The 19367-nt window shown below is 42.3% G+C and overlaps 1 protein-coding gene across 1 annotated transcript; it reads right to left on the bottom strand.

The window, feature by feature from the left end:
- Positions 1–3477: 3477 nt before the first annotated feature.
- LOC148851565 (uncharacterized) lies at positions 3478–13613 on the bottom strand. Its single transcript, XM_088945692.1, has 5 exons — positions 13428–13613; positions 12714–12775; positions 10974–11117; positions 4272–4366; positions 3478–4074 (listed from the first exon to the last, which is right to left on the bottom strand). Exons 1-5 carry the CDS (start codon positions 13611–13613, stop codon positions 3545–3547), a joined length of 1017 nt encoding a protein of 338 aa, XP_088801818.1. The 3' UTR covers positions 3478–3544.
- Positions 13614–19367: the final 5754 nt, after the last annotated feature.

Raw genomic sequence — 19367 nt, 5'->3', positions numbered from 1 at the left:
GGCCGGGCATTTGGATCGAACGGTCGGAGTGTTCGAACCAATAACCGGACCCCTGACCGGTTCACTCACCAGTTGGGTTTTAAAAACCATGAGAATGGGGTTCATATTATATTTTAGCGACAATTTAAAACGTGTCTGTTAAAATACAAATGTAGTGGCGTTTCCTGGTAGTGGTGGCATTTTTAAAATACGCCATTAAAGATGATCTATAATGGCATTTAGAAAAACGTCACTAATAAAAGCCGATATAATCGAAACTTGTTGTAGTGATCATACCGACCAAACACTGGGGTCTGGGGCCTTTATAATTGCAAATAGATTAGAGAGGAAGAGTAGTGTATGCGTAGAAAGCAACATGCAGCAACAGGAATCGAAATGGGTATCCCTAGATCTGAATTTGATCTGCTAATGATATCTGGTTTGAGTCGAATTTTGTCGTTTGATGGTTTCAGATCACACTTGACTCGGATCAAATTCCAATATTTTCCGGCATCATAGCCAGAAAACTTACAACCAATCAACCGGCGGTGTTATAAAGTGGCAAAAAGTCAAAAGAGAACTGCGATTATTAAATGCTGTGTGATTATAAATCATATTAGAAAATTACTTACTTGACCTATATATCAATGATTTATTCTCTCATCACATGTCCAGCAACAAATGGCACATTATTCAAGTAAAATGTTACAACATAAATAAACATTACAGACATCCCACCGTCACAACCACCACCGCCTCCTCCACCACCACGGTTATACAAGTGAACAGAACAACCCCCCAGTTGAGGATATTACATGATGGAGCAATTAGGTTGGGTTATGTCGTTAACCGTCACTTGGACTTGACAATAACAACATCCTGGTGGGCATCTATTATAAGGACAAGGTGGGGAAGGTGGCCATGGCGAGGGTGGTGCGGGTGCTGGTTGTACCTTTGTATGTATACAAATAATACAACAACAGCCTGGTGGACATGGCTTAGGGCAAGGTGTTGGTGTTGGTGGTTGTGGACATACGATTATACAATTTGGTTTTGGTTCTGGTTTCGGTTCCGGTGGCTTGGGGGGCTTGACCTCCTCAATGGTGATCAAGTCTGCGTAACCAACTTTCTTCCTCAGGATGCTGGTTAAGCAGGTGGTGTCGACTTCATTTCCGACCACCTCCAATTTGTCCATGGAGTCATCAAGCTTCACCGAGATCACACCTACATACTACATATCAATTAACGTACGGAGATGAAAAGCTTACTGTTATTTGCTTTTTAAGCACTTGTACTTGTGAATGAGAGCATATATATGAATAATTTAGTCTTTTTTAATCCATCTACTTTGATATATAAAACACAGAAGTAGATCAGGTTTGGAAGTGATACACACCGTATGCTTCTGCAGCGATCCTCATGGCCTTGTGCCTGCAATCGTCACAGTGCATATCCACCTTGATAACGATCTTTTGCTGTTGCACAAGCAAATCAACACCACAGAATTAGCCCAGAATAATCGACCGATTCAAAAAGCAAACTGGGATATGATGAAACAACAACCACATCCTTAGAGAGACTATTCCTACCTTCATATTTGGTCGTCTCAAAAGAAAACCAACAAGAAGAAAAGGGGTCTCGCAGCTTTCTGATCTTCCTCAGGGCTTGATGAGTTGATATACATATAGGGAGTGGGGAGTGGGGAGTACTGTATGGTTGCGTAAATGCGTAATTATAGGGAATACCCACAGATCTCTAGACTCTAGTCAATCCAATCATGTCAAATAACTCAAAACCCAGCAAGTCCAAACAGCGCTTTTATATTCACATGTCCGGTTGTAGTGCTTCGACACTCAACTTGCTTCCAAGGTATTTAATAAGCTATGGCATCATACGCTACGCCAAACTCCGTCCATCGACAATGAAGAAAAAAGTTAGGTATCAATTAGAACAGTTGGATCAGTGGGCCACCCTCGATCGATCGGTAAGATAAAAACAAGTGGAGATGTTAACCATACATCTCTTCTAAATGTGTGAAATACTTTGAAAAAGAATAGGTAGAGAGACATATTTGTATATAATTATATAGTTGAGTTGGTAATGAGTCAACCCAACACGAAAAACGAGGGTTAGGATCCCCTATCTAGAGATCCGAGCTTGAAGATGCATTGACCCGGCCAAACCACGCGTCACGGTCAACTGACCTAGCTATTTTCAAAACAACACTTTTCAAACCGGTGTTGATCCGGACGATTCAACCGTTCAAATCTTTTGAGTTTAATTGTTAAATCCATATTTTGGTAAAAAAATCTTAAACTTGGTCAAAGATCAGCTGACCTAGGTGGCTGATTGAACCATAAACCTATTTAACCCATGGGCCAACTCTAACCTAAATATTTAGGGCTATGGTCTAGTCTTTACCAATCCAACCTGAAAGGCGACCCATTCCAAAAAGACCTAAAATGCCCTGACCTGACTCGGATCCAACCCGATTGCCAGCTCTAAACAATAGAGGCCACAAGGACTTAGAAAACAGAAACCATCGCAAACGAGAAACTACAAAGTCTACCACTACCTGCTGCTACAAACAAATGAAGAACGAACACTAAATAACAGAATTGAATCAGATTTCATTTTATTTAGGTGGTTACGGGGCACAAATTGTTTCGGAGCTCCATATGTAGCCACTGGCGGGTTCCTTTTGTTATATTTATGATTTCTCTAGGAAATTGCGTCTTATATTGCACTAAATTGGCGGTTCAAGTGTGTCTACAGAAATAACAAAATATGGTTTAACGGATTGGATTGGTAGTTGTAGCTGAATTTGTCACAATTCACCGGCTATTGACTATTGTGGTGAATGTAAATGGATTACTTTACCCATTTTACAAAAACCCTACTACTAGACCGCGATACTTTGGCCCATAAAGCCTCACTAGCTAGGCCTGACTTTAGCCTAATTAGATAATACAACATAAGTTGAGTAGATTATGGCCAAACACCAGCCCATTATTAATTGGATATCTGTGCCCAAAAGGCTAACTTGCTCAATGTATGTCTCCTAGGCTAATTTGCATTGATTCGGCGGGAGGAACAGGCATACTCGGACCAAATTTGAATATTTTTCCGGAAAGGGTATTACCCAAGAATGATCCATCGCAAGACCACCACCGTATCCACAGTAATCTACAAACATACACATGTATTGGAAATTAACAAATATATATACCCAAGAATGATTTATTCACCTCCTCTTGTGTTATGTATCAATAGATGGCACATTATTCATCTAAACTACTAAATACAACATAAAAAGAAATACTGAGAAATACGGACAGAATTCTGAATTCTGGTGCAAATCTATAAATATTCAAAAACTGAAAAACCCATACCCTATGTACCCATATCCAGCCATGAATTAGCATATTGGCACCTATCCCAACTGTACTTTAAACCTATGAATTCTGACTTTGAGTTGAACAGTAATTCTCCCCAAGAAATACAAGCACAAACACCACCACCATCACAGTTATAAAATTGAACAGAGAAACACCAGGTGTTGATCTTACATGATGGAGCAGGGACTTGGGCTGTCGTTAACCGCCACTTGGACATAACAATTACAATATCCTCGTGGACATCTATTATAAGGGCAAATTACTTGCGGGATTAGTGGTTGTGGTTGTGGGCATTGGATATTACTTACACAAATAATACAACGACATCCCGGTGGACATCCCAGCGGTGGGTATTCCGTTGGAAATCCTGGTGGACATCTCGGTGGATAGATATAACGAACATGTATTGGTGTTTTTTTGTCATCTTTCCCATCCTTCCCGTCCTCGCTTTCTTTCTTCTTTTCCTCTGCCTTTTTCTTAATACAAATAATGCAGTAACATCCCGGTGGACATCCGACAACAATGCGTTCCTCTTCGTCTTTCTTTTCCTCTTCTTTCTTTTTATCCTCTTCAATTTTCTCCAAGATTGCATAACCAACTTTCTTCCTCAAGATGTTCGTCAAGCAGGTGGTATCCACGTCCTCCCCGACTACCACCATTTTATCCTTCGAGTCATCAAGCGCCACCGAGGTCACTCCTGTGTATATAGAACCAACCACATTCAGATAACTCAAAACCAATCAACAGAGATGGACAGCTTGCTGTTTTTTTTGCTTTCTAAGCAGTTCTCTGCTCGTGAATGAGAGAGCATATATGAACGATTTAGTCCTTTTTAATCCATCTACTTTGATATATAATACACAAAACAAGATCGAGTTTCGATGTGATACGCACCACATGCTGCTGCAGCGATCCTCATGGCCTTGTGGCGGCAATCTTCACAGTGCATATCCACCTTGATAGTGATCTTTAGCTGTTGCAGAAGCAAAACAACACAATAAATTTAGCCCAGAATTAATGAACCAATCAATCATAATGGTTGAGACGAAGTGCTTCCATCTGTTTGCTTATTCTCTCGACCCAGCTCTGCAACAAAACAAAAATTCAAAAAGCAAACTGGGATATGATAAAACATCAGACACATCCCTAGAGTTCTCCTACCTTCATATTTGCTCGTCTCAATGAACACCAACAAGAAGAGAAGGGGTCTCACAGCTTTCTGATCTTCGAGAGGACGTGATGAGTTGATATATATAGGGAGTTGAGGTGGAGACTGTATGCTTTATGTAATTTAAGGGGATGCCCACATGTACAAATCTCTAGTTAGTCCTGATGAAGGTTAACTTGGCCCGACCTAGGGAGACACGTGGACGTGACTCGATATAAGTGACAATTTGGCATGATTAGATTGGCACGTGGACGTGACTCGACATAAGTGATAGGTCAGCATGATCAGCTCGCTACAAAGCAACCTTGGGTACCCTGTTACCTCGAATTAGAGTTACCTCAAGCCAAAATCATCCCGAACTAAGATCACCTCAGTACCAGTTCGCGACCAGGAGAGCGGTACCAAGTCCGCTACAGATCGATCTCAGACAGCTGGGCCCACCTCGGGGCAAGCCTACCTCGGTGCAAGATCACCACGATACTAAGGCACTTTGGCATTCAGAGCAGGTCGGGTCTGAAGAACACGAGCTCAAGCAGCTCGCCACCAAGCAACCCGACACTTCACAGGCAACTTGCTTCCTAGTCAGGTCGACCTCCGCATGACAACCCCGAAGATCTCACCACCATGCCCCACATCTTACGGGATCGTACCTTGTAACGGCTATATTAGCTCACCCACTCCCCGATTCAGGCGAAGATGGGCAACCTTACCGGTTGGTGGCATTATCCCCACCTAACATGAAAACAGATCCCATCACAGCGAAGATCCAGAAACTACTCCACCAAACCTGCGAGGACTCCGGTATATAAAGACCTCACCCCCCAGGGGTGAAGGTATGCGTAATCTCTGCTCTCTAGCTCTCTAATTATTTGATATCATCTTTAAGCTCTCTACTTAGCCATCGGAGTGACCTCACCGGGTAAACCACCCCGGGCTCTCTGATTCGTCTCTTGCAGGTTCCTCAGTTTCCATCGTTGTTGGTAGCCAGATCGTCTCCAGTAGAGAGCAGCCGAATTGCGTTACATCAAGTCCAATCATGTTAACCACTCAAAACTCAACAAGACCAAACCCCGTTATAATATTCAGAGTTCCAGTTCTATTGCATTCCACCAACCTGGTTCCAAGGTTTAAGATATTATTATTAGCCAATTACAAACAAGCTTCTGATCGATATTATTAGCTGATAAGCTAGATATCTCAACATGTTGCACCAAACCCAACTATCAAATTAGGACTGATGAATCAATGGGCCACTTCCATTGGTAATATATGAAACCAGGTGGAGATGTTAGCCGTCCATCTCTTCTAAGTTCTAAATGGGTGAAGGTGAAATAATTGAGAAGATTAGGGCATTGTTTGGCAAGTCTTTTCATGTTGTCTTTTGTGTGCTTCCACAAGTATGAAAGATCGAAAATTGGCCATTTTCTATTTGGTAACGGAAAGCTAGAAAAATGAAAAGTGCGGTCATGGAATAACCTAAACAGACTGAAAATGCCAAATTTCGAGAAGCTTCAATTGAAGCTTTCTAGACTTTTTATGTGATAGGTAGCTCCTAAACTCATTTTTAAAAGTCCAATAGACTGAATAACTTAGCAAATGGTCTTTATCTTTAAAGACAAGAACTCAAAAACTCAATATATCTTTTGGCCATCTAAAATCTAGACTAATGAAAAATTTTTCTTAAAAAAACTTACCAAACGGTACCCTGATAAAAGAGAGACTTCTTATTATCTACATGGACATGAAGAATGACGTTTGGTAGATTCACCAACATTTTGGACCAACGGATGTAAGTGGTTTGGAATGTGAAGACTTTGTCCTTTAAATTCAAATTGTTTTTTGCTGTCCTACTTTCTCTTACTTCGAAAACTTATAACTCTCATACCTAGGCATGTGTGCAGCTGGAGACGGGTTCTTGTGCTAGTATTTTAAAGAAGTCGTAAGTGTAATTCATACTTTAAAATGCTATTCTCTTTAGGACTGTCCAATTGACTCAAAATCTTTGAGTTGGGTTTCTTTGTTTCTTCGTGTCCTTTAATAGCTATCAGTACCAACCGAGACAATTGGCATCTGCGTCTCTTATGTTATTGTAAAGACCTTGACTTAATTAAACAAATAATCGCTTGACTAATTAATTAAAGATATGATTTATTTCATGTAACTTTACTAAACCATCATTATAAGAGGCAAACCATTGAATAAATTAGACGCCCATGTGGTGGTTAAGTGGGAGAGAGAGATGGCAAAACAACCACGCCAACTCACTGGAAAGAGACAGATTCCTGAGATGATGAATGTGGTCATTCTGAAGTCAGAAGCTTGGTTCTTGGGATTCCGCATAATCAATATGAGGTCGAAGATGTGAAAGATATGGTGAGCCTTTGGTGCAATGGTTGGACTCATCCATTGTGACCTAGGTGATCAGGTTCAAATAATAGAAACAGCCTCTCTGGATTAAAGTATCTTTTTTTTTTTTTTCAAAATTATTTCAGGAGTCAAATTTTTATCTGAAAGTGGCCAAATTTCAAAATACCCCTTATTTAAGATTTTAACAAACTATCAATACGTCCTATGCAACATGCATAATATTTAAACTTTGAATCTTACTACGTTGACTGCTTACTCCATCCTTGAAACGTGGACGTAGCAGTCAATCTGAGCCAGCCCAGTTTCTTCGTTTAACTGCGTCCATTATTACCGAAAAAAAAACACAAATTTATTGATAGTCAAGAGAGAGAGAAAGAAGAGTGTAGCAAGATCTGATGTGATGGTTCTGCAGATCAAGAAAGTGGATCCAATTCCTATATATAAAATTGCAGTTTATTATCTCAATGAATATGGTCAAAAGGAAAAAATCAAACGTTTGTATGTTTCAAATGCATCTATGCATGGCATGCAATCCACGTGGACTTACTTTTGCTCTGCCACGTCAATTCCATAATTAATGAGCATACTCTGCATAAAGACCTAGCTATTGAGGTCAATTACAACTGCAAAAGTCAATAAAATTTTAGTAATTCAAAGTATTCATCTCGTCAGTGGTATTAAAATTAATGTTTACGCCAATAATTGCATCGTCTATAAAAGTTAAATTAATTATAGATAATGTCAACTAATATCTATACCATTTATGTGGAACGTGGCCTTATATTAATTTTATTAACGAAAATATAAAATTCCATATTAAAAACGGTGCCTTCATCATCTCCCATGGGTTATCATGTTAGATAAATATAATGAGTGAACACGTAATATTTGTGTGACACGTCTAGTTATCAAATATTTTTATTTCCTTACGTAGAAATTATCTATTATTTTATTATTTTTATTAAAATAATAAAAAAGAAAAACATAAATAAATCCTAAATCCCAATATATTTAGGTTTTTCTTTTTTATTATTTGTATTTTTTAATTATTTTGATAGAGATAATAAAATAATGGATAATTTCTATTTAACAAAGCAAAAACGTTTGAATGAAAGACACATTAACTAGAATATATATCACACACTTATTATATGTTCACTCATTATACTTACCTAATATGCCTACTACATCTGGTTAACTTGAATCCAATCCTGAAATTTCATCAATTCAATCCGATCCAAATCCATTTTAAATTTATTTTTTATGTAAAAACATTATATATTTATATAATTGAGCAAATTTGAGCAAACAGGTCAATTATATATTTATAAATGACCTGTTTCTGCTAGTGTATACTCCTGATTCTTGAAAAATATACCGTTTTGATATATCGCACAATTGTCATTTAAATATATATATATATATATACATAATTTTTATTATATATTTAGTGGAATGGATTGCATTTCCCGAGGGTTGCAATGTGCACCACCGTTAGCATTCAGGGCGGGTGAGAGTGTGCCACGTCGCTCTTCCTCGGGCCTCCTTGTCGGGTTTCCATGTGGCAGTTCAACTCAAGACTGATTATCAATCGACTGACAATATATAGGTATGCATATATGTAGTGCAACTATATGTATCATATATGCATGCCAATAAATTTATATTTTCAGGTAACTTTTTTTTTTTTCTAAAAAAACGATAATTATGTCTTCAATACATAATAACTAATGTTAAAATTTAATTAGCCTTAACCCTTTAGTCTAGAAAATAAGAATACTACAACAGAAAGTCCAGACGTTGGGTCAGTTCAAATTCAACCCAAGCCAACCAACCTGATGACTTAGGGATTTCACAGCTCGAGATAGATAGGGTTGACCACAACCTTAACTAATTTTGCCCAACTTACAAGTCCTAATTGTCTCAACATATTACTTAACATAAAATGAGCCATAAAAAATATTATTTTAACTTAAAGTGGAATTAATTAAGGTGCCAACCGGCAGGTGGGTAAGATGTTCTGTTGGTTGTGGAGATTGGATTCCAATCTCACCTGCACATAGGTTGGGGGATGGGCTATTCCCCGATGGATAGCCCTGGAATGCAAAAAAAAAAAAAATAATAATAAATAAATAAATAAAAATTAGGGCAAGTTATAAAGACACACCTTGTACTTCTGAGGTGACAACACTTATGACTTACCCCTTCCACAAAAACATAGTTTGTAGCAAACACTCTAAAACTTTAGGATTCTAGTATTTTGTCCACGATTTGTTAATAACGGTGTTAAAGGTGAATATACAAATTACAATTACCAAATTGCTCATTATGGACCAAAAGAATATATATAACACTACTGAAAAATTCATCTACAGAGGTGGTTATAACTGGCTCTAAGAACTTAAAAAATGCCTCTAAATAAAATAGGAGGCGGCCAAATAAGTGCCTCTAACAGACCTGTCGCTAAATGTTTTAGATGTGCTTGATTGAGCATTAGAGGCGGATTATTAAATTGAACTTTTAATGACACATATGACTGTCTCTATTGTGCTGACGCTAAAAGTTCTATATAGAGGTAGTTAAAAGTGCCTTTGAAAGTTCAATTTAGAGGGGCATTTGAACGCCTCTAAATGATTTTGCCGCAATTTTATATGCCTCTAAAAGAAATCTAAGAAAACAAAAAAATCTGTATGCTTTAATATTTAGAGGCACTTTTAACTGCCTCTAAAAAAGTTTCAAACTTAAAAAAAATGCAATATATTGTGAATATTTCTATATAAAAATTCCAATCGGTACACCTGTATGAAATATATTCAATCAAAACATAAAACATGTATGAAAATATATAAAATCCATAAAGTTCCAATTGACTTCCATCATCATTTTAAGAACAAAAAACACAACATTCATCCCTCATCGTATTCATTCTTCCTTTTGAGTAGACTTCTATTTTTAATCTACAAATCAAATATATAGTAGTCCAAAAGAAATTACTTTTAAAGGTTCCCAATAATGAAAATGCCTATGGTGACACAGCAGAACAATTGTTTTTAGCATTTGGTCCACAAATTAAAGGGTTCTCAATAATTCTAAAGAAGGATATAAATAGATAACGTTAAAAATCAAACATAACTCCAAAAATGAAAAAAAAAATCAAGAGAATGAGAAAAAGAAAATCTTGAAAATTTTGGCGGATATTTTTGGAAAGGAACCACTTAGATTGTTATAGGAAAGGTCCCTACATTCAGAGTTTACTTAAACCAGCGAATTTACAGGTTTATGAATAAATATAAAAACAATTAATTGTTTACTAAGAGATTAGGGCTGTTCATAAGAAGGCCCAATCCGACCAAACCGACCAACCCGAGTCGGCCGGGTTATCATCAGCATGGGCGGTTTCAGGTTGTGCAAATTCCTAAACCGATGATTCGGGTCGGTTTCGGTTTTCACACAAGAAAATCAAAATCGACCCGAACTGAACCAATTTAGTTCGTAGTTCAAACATGAAGTTCCAAAGCCCATTAGGCCACCTAGTTTTTGAATGGTTGCAAGAAACTTTGGATTAGTGAATAGTGATTAATGAACAACTTTTGTGATTAACTTTTCATTTAAATTTTATCATAGGAGAGGGCTGAAATGATGTTCAATTTATGACTGTTTTTAAAATTAACAAGATTTTATCACAGGGATGAACTTAGAACCGAAACCGACCCAACCCGACTCAAACCAATTAGGTCAATTTTGCTTAACACTGAGTCGGTTTTGATTTATATGTCAGACAACCCGATCAAGTCAAGTCGTTTGGAAATACTGCAGTAAACCGACCTAAAACCGACCCGTGAAAAGCCCTACAAGTGATCATTTGCTTGTATCCAAGAAAAAAAAATTTAGCATGCATGAAGGAAGGAAAAAAAAAAAAAGATAGCTTTAATCTAAAAAGAGTTGAGAAAATAAGAGTCAAACTTAAAACAGTTTACGATGAATAAAAAATCCATTATTTTCACTGATTAGAATTCAGAAAATGGAAATAAGATTAAAGACAGACTGTTCTCCAAACTTACAGATAATTAAGGTTCTTAAGTTTCCCCAAAGAACTTGGTATTACACCATTGAACTTATTGTTTGAAAGACCAAGTGTCTGTAGCTTCTCCAGCTTTCCTATATCAGCAGGTATGGGGCCAGATATGGCATTGTTTTGCAGCAACCTGCATAAAATGTTCAAAATTCTTTCATAGAATAAGTGTGAGGCTCGGTAAGGATGTTCTCCTAAATATGCGGAATATACCAAATGCCACCACCCCATCATCATCTTTACCACCCAATAACCAATAAACCATCCAACAATCCTATCAAATAAAAAGAAGGAACGGTTCTTCCTGTCTCCATCCCTATTCATACTAATGCAGTACTTTGAGAGTAGATAGTCGTGTTCCAATAATAGCAAAGCATGTATGAGAATGCAGTACAATGTCTAGAACCTGTGCTACGGCCAGCATGTCGTGGTAGTTGTTCAATATCAAGTACATTCACTCACGCATAATTTAGTATATCTTTGAGTGCTCTAAGCATGAAACAAACATTACAAAACTCCCCAGAAACCCATAAAAGAAAATGTCAGACTAAATTCAAAGTAAGACATATTCCAAGAAGTCAAAATTTTGATACACTCATAAATTCACTTACATCTGTGACAAAATCATGAGGCGGAAACCGAATATTTTTCCATGACAAGATCATCCAAAACATGGCGAAGCTTCTTTAACAATAGCAGAACAGATATCTACCAAAGTAAAAACCTATCTTTTCAAGAACAGAATACGTACAAGGTGCTAAAAAGAAATATAAGCAAATAAATAAGAAACATTGTAATTGCTTTTACCCAACATTTTGCAGCAAAATCCTTAGAAAATAAAACAGAGACTACCATTTGAAAATATACGAGGATGACTAAGAAATACTTCAAAATGTTAAAGACTAGTAGTATACTAAAGTATAACAAACAGAACAACAATCAACACTAAGAGGCAGTCCTTAACGACCCAGGAACAAAAGGGGGAATGTGGGAATCATTGAAATCCCTCATTCTTCCTCGCATATAAGGTCACAAGAGTCACAAGAAAGATAGAGATTCTTCACAAGAAAAGCCCCGGACCCTTCCTGAACCTCCAACTTAATCTTCCCAACTAATCTTTCCGAACTTTAGTTCCATGTCTGACTCCACAGGAACTCCCTCAATGTAGTTGATGGAGGGTGATTTGGCCCAACCTCGTAGTATGGGGACATGTGGACATGACCTGGCATAAGTAACAACTCAGCATGACCGCCTGGTCATAACTCGGCGTAATGAACTCGTCGGAGCCCAGCCGGACAACTCAATGGACGTGGCAATCGCTGGGAAGTAACACCCAGCTTACTCCAAATTCTCTCTAAGGGAGGAGCGCCCCGAGCTCCCTCCAAGTAAGGAGTCCCGAGCTCCTCTTAAGACCAGATCTCCTCCCAATGAGCCCCGAACTCTTCCTTCCTAAGAGGGGAACACCCCGACCTGCGGCTAAATATTCCGAAGTGGAAACACTTCGGGTCAACACCATTAACACTCTTGTCCATACTTTCCTAAGGCTCGCCTCAAGCATAAGCACCTTGGCGCACCCTCAGCACCTCTGTGTAAGGTAGCTCGGTGCAACGTAGCTCGACAACCTACAGGAAAGATCAGTATGACAACAGTACTTGCCGGATCTGGAGGTTGCACCCATGTCCCTCATTAGGCGGCGTCGTGCCTGCCATTTCTGAAAGATACGACACACCTGACAAGTCCGTACCCTGCAACGACTGCTTGCACGCGCCACCTCAGCTCTGGCAGTAACGGCTGCGGTAGAGGCAGTTACGCTTGATTTGACAGAACTCCAATATAAAAGGACCCCGATGCCCATGGAGCAAAGGTACTGAACTTGCGCCATATGCACTCTTAGCTCTCTCTCTTTGCATTCTCTACAGTTCTCTCAGAGTTCTAACTTAAGCATCGAATTGTTCCCGCCGGAAAAGCTCCCCGAGAGTTCTTCACCTCCCTCTTCTTCTCAGGTATCGTCTATTGCCAGCTAGGAGCCAGGTTTCCGCCAGCTAGGAGTGTCTGGATCGTGTAGCATCATTTGGCGCCATCTGTGGGAATTGCTTCAAAAAGTCTTCCTTCAATCTCTGCAACTCTCAAAACTCAGCATCCATGGCTTCCTTCAGCAATACCGGACGAGGTGCCAACCAAAACACCTTTGAGGAGTGACCCTAGCTTCCCACTGTCTGCATTGGACAGTTCACTGTCTGCATTGGACAGTTCACTGTCCCCTTCTCTATGGACGGAGTTCCCAACTTGAATGTGCCTCAGACAGTGGCATCGGTGAACGCTCCACTTCCTTCCACGATTGGAACAACATTCACTGAACCCTCCATCGTACCTCCAATGACCAGCCAAAACCAGTTTGAAGATCTGATGCAATGCATGCGAGCTATTCAAGCTCAAATGCAACAGTTCCAACAGTTTCAACTCTATTAGCAGCAAGTGTTGCATCAAGTTTCCCAGTATCAGTATCAACAACAGTTTCCTCCACTGCCTCAGGCCCAGCAGCAGCTCCCTCCTCGGCATCCGGCCACACAGCAAGCCAAGCCTCACCGTCGGAACGAATGTCCTTCTCGCCGAGGAGAGACCTCGGCATCGTCTCACGGAAGGAAAGAGAGACCAGTTACCCCTGCCTCGCAGCCTGCAGTTAGGTCGGGGGCCTCTCATCCAGTTAGGCCCGCGTCGCCTCAACATTTGCAATCCGAGCTCCCACTCGCCGAAAACCAGTTTGAGGTACTAGCCGGGGATTTCTGGCAAGGCCCCTCAATTCCCAACTACCAGCAATAGTTCAAGCCCCTCCCTGGGCCCATCGAGCTCGGTAACATAAAGGCCAACAGTACTAACGCCGAGCCAGCAAAGAAGCAGTAGAGGCGTCGCCGAGCTCGCCGAGCTGCCACTCACGACCTGCCTGAGCTCAAGGGTAAGGAATAGGTAAGCTCGGGTGAAGTTAAAGATACTCCGCTTATCTTAGTTCCATCCCCCCTACCACCAGAACTCCATGTTGTTCCTATGTCCAAGGACTTTAACATTCCCCCATTGGATTAGTATGACGGATCCTTCGATCTGAATGACCATGTTGATGCCTTCCAGTCCCAGATTCACTCACGACCTACATGTGTGTGGCTTTCTCCACCACCTTCAAAGGGGTGGCCCGTACATGGTACTGGAACCTTGCGCCCGGATCAATAAGAAGTTGGGTGCAGTTCGTGCAAGTCTCCACTTCTCATTTTGTCACCAGCAAGCGGTGCCCCAGAACCCAAGAGAGCCTCCTTGGCATAGTCCAGAGGGAAGGAGAGTCCATTCGGAGTTATGTCAAGCGGTTCAATGACGCTTGTCTACAGATACCCGACCTGGACCCCATAGTTCGGCTCATTGCATCCAAGAGGAGCATCACGCACAAGGAATTCAAGTGGCATGTGGTTGTTAATCAGCCCAAGACTGTGACCGAGTTCCTTAAGCTTGCATATCAGTTTATAGGGACGGAGGAGGAGATCAACCAGAAAGGTGAACAAGCCCTTGAGAAAAGAAAAAGGGAGATAGAGTCCTCAACTCAAGGTGATAGCAAGAAGAAGAAGAACCAAGCTCGGGGGGGCAAGGCTAGGTCAGCCTTTCTGAGCTCCAACAGCGGAGAGGATGGACTAAACGCCCCTGAATGTGAAGCGGGCTGAGATCCTTATGGCAATCAAGGATGCCCCGTATGTGAAGTGCACACCTCGGCTGAAGGCGAATCCTAGTGTAAGAAATAAGAATTTGTACTGTAATTTCCATAAAGACCACGGTCATAGTACCGAAAATTGTAAAAACCTCTGCAACGAGATAGAGGATCTCATCTGTTGCGGATACTTAAGAAATTTTGTACAAAATAATAATAATAATAATAATAAAGCAGATCAGTAGGGGGAGTAGAGTAGAGATGCTCCCGAATCCAGCAGGCAAGCAGAGCAGCCGCAGAGGCAGCCCCCTGAAGAAAGACCAGTTTGGGGAACTATTCATGTGATCATCGGAGGTTCGATCATTGCGGACTGCACCTCGGCTGCATCTCGGACATCAGCTCGCGAGGCCGCCAGGGAAGAGCAGAATCCCCCAAAGCGGCCAAGGACGGAAGACCTGATCTTCTTCACAGAGGATGATGCACGCGAGGCCCACTACCCCCACGATGATGCGCTTGTCATAAAGATAAAGATTAAGGACTTTGAAGTCAAGCGTGTCCTTGTTGACTCTGGCAACTTAGCAGATATCCTTTTCAAAGTAGCATTCGATAAACTTCAGCTCCGGGAGAGCGATCTCAAGCCTGCAAGCACTCCCTTGGTAGGTTTCAGCGGAGAGGAAGTCAGGCCCCTAGGAAGAGTCGCCGTACTTGTGGAGGTCAGCACCTAGCCGAGCATGGTTAGGCTCAACCATGATTTCTTGGTAGTCATGACTCTCTCCCCGTACAATGCGATAGTAGGTCGGCCCATCACCCACGCCTTACGCGCGGTGGTCTCCACCTACTATCTGGCAATGAAGTTCCCTATGGACTTCGGAGTCGAGGTGGAGTGAGGCGATCAGCTTGAGTCCCGCAAATGCTACGTCGCCGCCCTTAAAGGAAAAGCCAAGGTGGTAGAGGACCTCGAGCTGGAACGACCTGCGGAGTAGTGCGAGGAGCGAGATGCACCCACCGAAGAGACTGTCTCCATCCCGACATCGACAGAGGACCCAGCTCGGATACTTCAGATCGACGCTTCTATTGAGGAGCCTCTGCGATCCCAACTCGTAAGTTTCTTACTTGAAAATTTAGATGTTTTTGCATGGTCCGCGGCAGAGATGTCCAGCATAGACCCTAGCATCATAACTCACATTCTTAATACTGATCCTGTACTTAGGCCCATTAGACAGAAGAAATGCAACTTAGCCCCAGAATGATGGAGAGCAGTTGACGAGGAGGTTGGGAAGCTCCTCGCAACCGACTTTATCAGAGAGGTCCATTCCCGAGCTGGGTGGCCAACCCCGTTTTGGTAAAAAATGCTAACGGTAAATGGCACATGTGCGTCAATTATACCCACCTGAACCGAGCTTTCCCAAAGGACTGCTTCCCTCTCCCCAAGATCGACCGCCTGGTGGACGCGACCTCAGGGAATGAGTTGCTGAGTTTCTTAGACACCTATTCGGGCTACAACCAGATCAGGATAGACCTAGTTGACGAAGAAAAGACTGCCTTCATAACCGAGCTCGGCTTGTACTGTTACAAGGTCTTGCCCTTTGGGTTAAAAAATGTTGGGGCAATTTTCACATGATTTAATACATGACTTGTACTGTTACAAGGTCTTGCCCATTATTTAAGCCATTGATTGGTAGAAAAATAGAATGTTATGTAGACGACATGGTCATCAAAACCCAATTTTCACATGATTTAATACAAGACTTGCATTCAGTTTTTGAAATTCTGCGCAAGTTTTACATAAAATTGAACCCGAATAAGTGTGTCTTCGGTGTTACCTCGGGTAAATTCATAGGGTACATCATTAACTGGCGCGACATTGAGGCTAACCTGGACAAAATTAAGGCTATCATAGAATTGAGACCACCCCGGAAATTGAAGGAGGTTCAGAAATTGAACGGTCATATAGCCGCTCTGAGCCATTTCATGTCCAAATCGTCAGATCGTTGTCTGCCTTTCTTTAAGGCAATTAAAAGCAAAGGCTTTGAATGGACTGAAGAGTTCCAGCTCGCGTTCGACGAGCTCAAAAGGTACCTCGCCAGCATCCCAGTCTTAACCCGACCCGAAGAGGGTGACGTTTTAGAGTTGTACCTCTTGGCAAGTGACGAGGTGGTCAGCTTAGTACTAATAAGAGAAGTAGACCGGGTCTGACGACCCGTCTACTATGTTAGTAAAGTGTTGTAGGGAGCAGAGACGATGTATCCAGAGATAGAAAAGCTGGCCTACGCACTAGTCATTGCAGCCCAGAAGCTCCGTCCATACTTCCAAGCTCACACTATCATCGTCCTTACCAACAAACCTCTGAGGCAAGTCCTGCTCAAGCCTGAGGTCTCTGGTAGGTTGACGAAGTGGACCATAGAGCTCAGCGAGTATGATCTCCAATACAAGCCCAAGGTCGGTCGAACATGAAGTGGGTCATTGCTCAAGCCCAAGCCTTAGCAGATTTTGTCGCATAATGCACCTTTAGCTCTGAAGTCCCCAGGCCGGTTGAACATGAGGCCCCCAACTCAGGCAAGCCTGAGGTTCCCAGGCCGGTTGAGCTCGAGCACCGTGAAGTAGCAACTTGCGTGGCATCTCTCCTTTACGTAGATTGCTCATCAAACCAGCAGGGTAGCGGAGCTGGGATCATCTTGTACGAGCCAAGCGGCGTGAAACTAGAGTATGCACTACGCTTCGAGTTCGTGGCATCCAACAATGAAGCAGAGTACGAGGCATTACCAGCTGGGCTGGCTCTAGCAAACGAAGTGAAAGCCAAACACATTGTCATCTACAATGATTCTCAGCTCGTGGTCAACCAGGTTATGGGTGAGTACGAAGCTCGCGAGCCATCCATGATCGCTTACTTAGCCAAAGTAAGAGAGGTTCTGATCAACTTCCAGTCACATTTAATCCAGCAGATCCGGAGATCAGAGAACGTTAAGGCCATTGCCCTATCCCGGTTAGACAGCACCAGTGATAACACCGTGAGAACCGTGTATATAGAGAACTTACCTCAGCCTAGCATTCTTGGGGGGCAGAGGAGGTCGCTCCCGTCGTTCAAGCAGAGCCGAGCTGGATCGATCCGCTTGCAAGCTTCCTGCTACACGGAACCCTCCCTGCAGATCATAATGTTGCCAGAAGGGTAGAGCGTCAGGCAGCCAAATACGTCATGATAGACGGACGACTGTACTGAAGATCCTACACGCTCCCCTATCTGCGTTGCTTGCGACCCTCTAAGGCCGAGCTCATCCTCCGCGATACTCATGAGGGCCCGGGCGGCGGACACTTGGGGGGCAGGGCTCTCACCTAGAAAGCACTGCGATATGGGTATTATTGGCCAACGATGAAGGCAGACGCGACTGAGCTCATAAAAAAATGCGACAAGTGTCAGAAGCATGCCAACATCCACCACTAGCCTGCCACCGACCTAAAATATCTTACCAGCCCGTGGCCATTCGCACAGTGGGGGATCGACATACTTGGCTCATTCCCACCAGCAACAGGGCAAAGAAGGTTCCTAGTGGTGGCAGTCGATTATTTTATTAAGTGGGTTGAAGCTGAACATCTTAGAACCATCACAACTTGGAATGTGTAGAACTTCTCTTGGAAGAGTATAGTATGCCGCTTCGGACTACCTCGAGTACTGATCTCCGATAATGGTAAACAGTTCGAGGACATCAAATTCCAGAACTGGTGCAAGGACATGGGGATACAACAAAACTTTACCACGATAGTGCACCCTCAAGCAAACGGCCAAGCGGAAGTCACAAACAGAGCCATTCTCCGCGGACTGAAGGCACGACTGGACCGAGCTAAAGGAATATGGGCAGATGAGCTACCCAGTGTTCTATGGGCTTATCGGACCACGGTGAAGACCGCTACAGGAGAGACTCCCTTCAACCTCACCTATGGCATTGAGGCAGTTATCCCAGCAGAAATCGAGGTTCCCACGCTACATCTAGAAGCGCACGACGACAAAACAAACGAAGATGAGCTACGCACCAACCTTGACCTACTTGACGAGGTACGGGACCTCGCGTACATTAGGACCGCGACCTACCAACAGAGAGTAGTTTGGTACTATAACGCGTCGGAGACCTGGTCCTTCGAAAAGTTATGGTGCCTGAGCCTGGTGTTTGTAAGCTCGGGCCAAATTGGGAAGGACCCTACCGAATAAGGCGGGTGCTCGGGGAAGGTACATACGAGCTCGAAACCCTAGAAGGGAAACAAGTACCTCAGGCATGGAATATTGTCAACTTAAGGTAATATTACCTATAAATTACCGAACTGAGTGGACTACAAGTCGCTCTCTGAACCTAAGGGCCAAAATGCCGAGCTAATAAAAAGACCTCGGCACTATAAGACCCAGCTGCCTCTTCGGCATAGGCAAACTCTAGGAGGGGGTGGACCATAGTCGCTTCTAGAGCCTAAGGGTGAAAACGTCGAGCTAACGATGACCTCGGCACTATAAGACCCAGGAGGGTGTGACTATAAATCACTCCCCCAGCCTAAGGGTTAAAACGCCAAGCTAACTAAGGGCCTTGGGCCTCATCGGCGTACGCTTAGTATGCTAAGGATGCAAGCAGCTTGGGTGTGAACCCTACGGTGCATAACCCACCTCGGTATACAACAGGTTGGACCCGCTAGGGACAACCATCAATTCAAGTAACCTAG

Source organism: Nelumbo lutea, chromosome 5, assembly GCF_056320005.1.
Source record: "Nelumbo lutea isolate HS-2025 chromosome 5, American lotus-T2T, whole genome shotgun sequence".
NCBI lineage: Eukaryota > Viridiplantae > Streptophyta > Magnoliopsida > Proteales > Nelumbonaceae > Nelumbo > Nelumbo lutea.
This window is presented reverse-complemented; position numbering and strand designations above follow the sequence as displayed.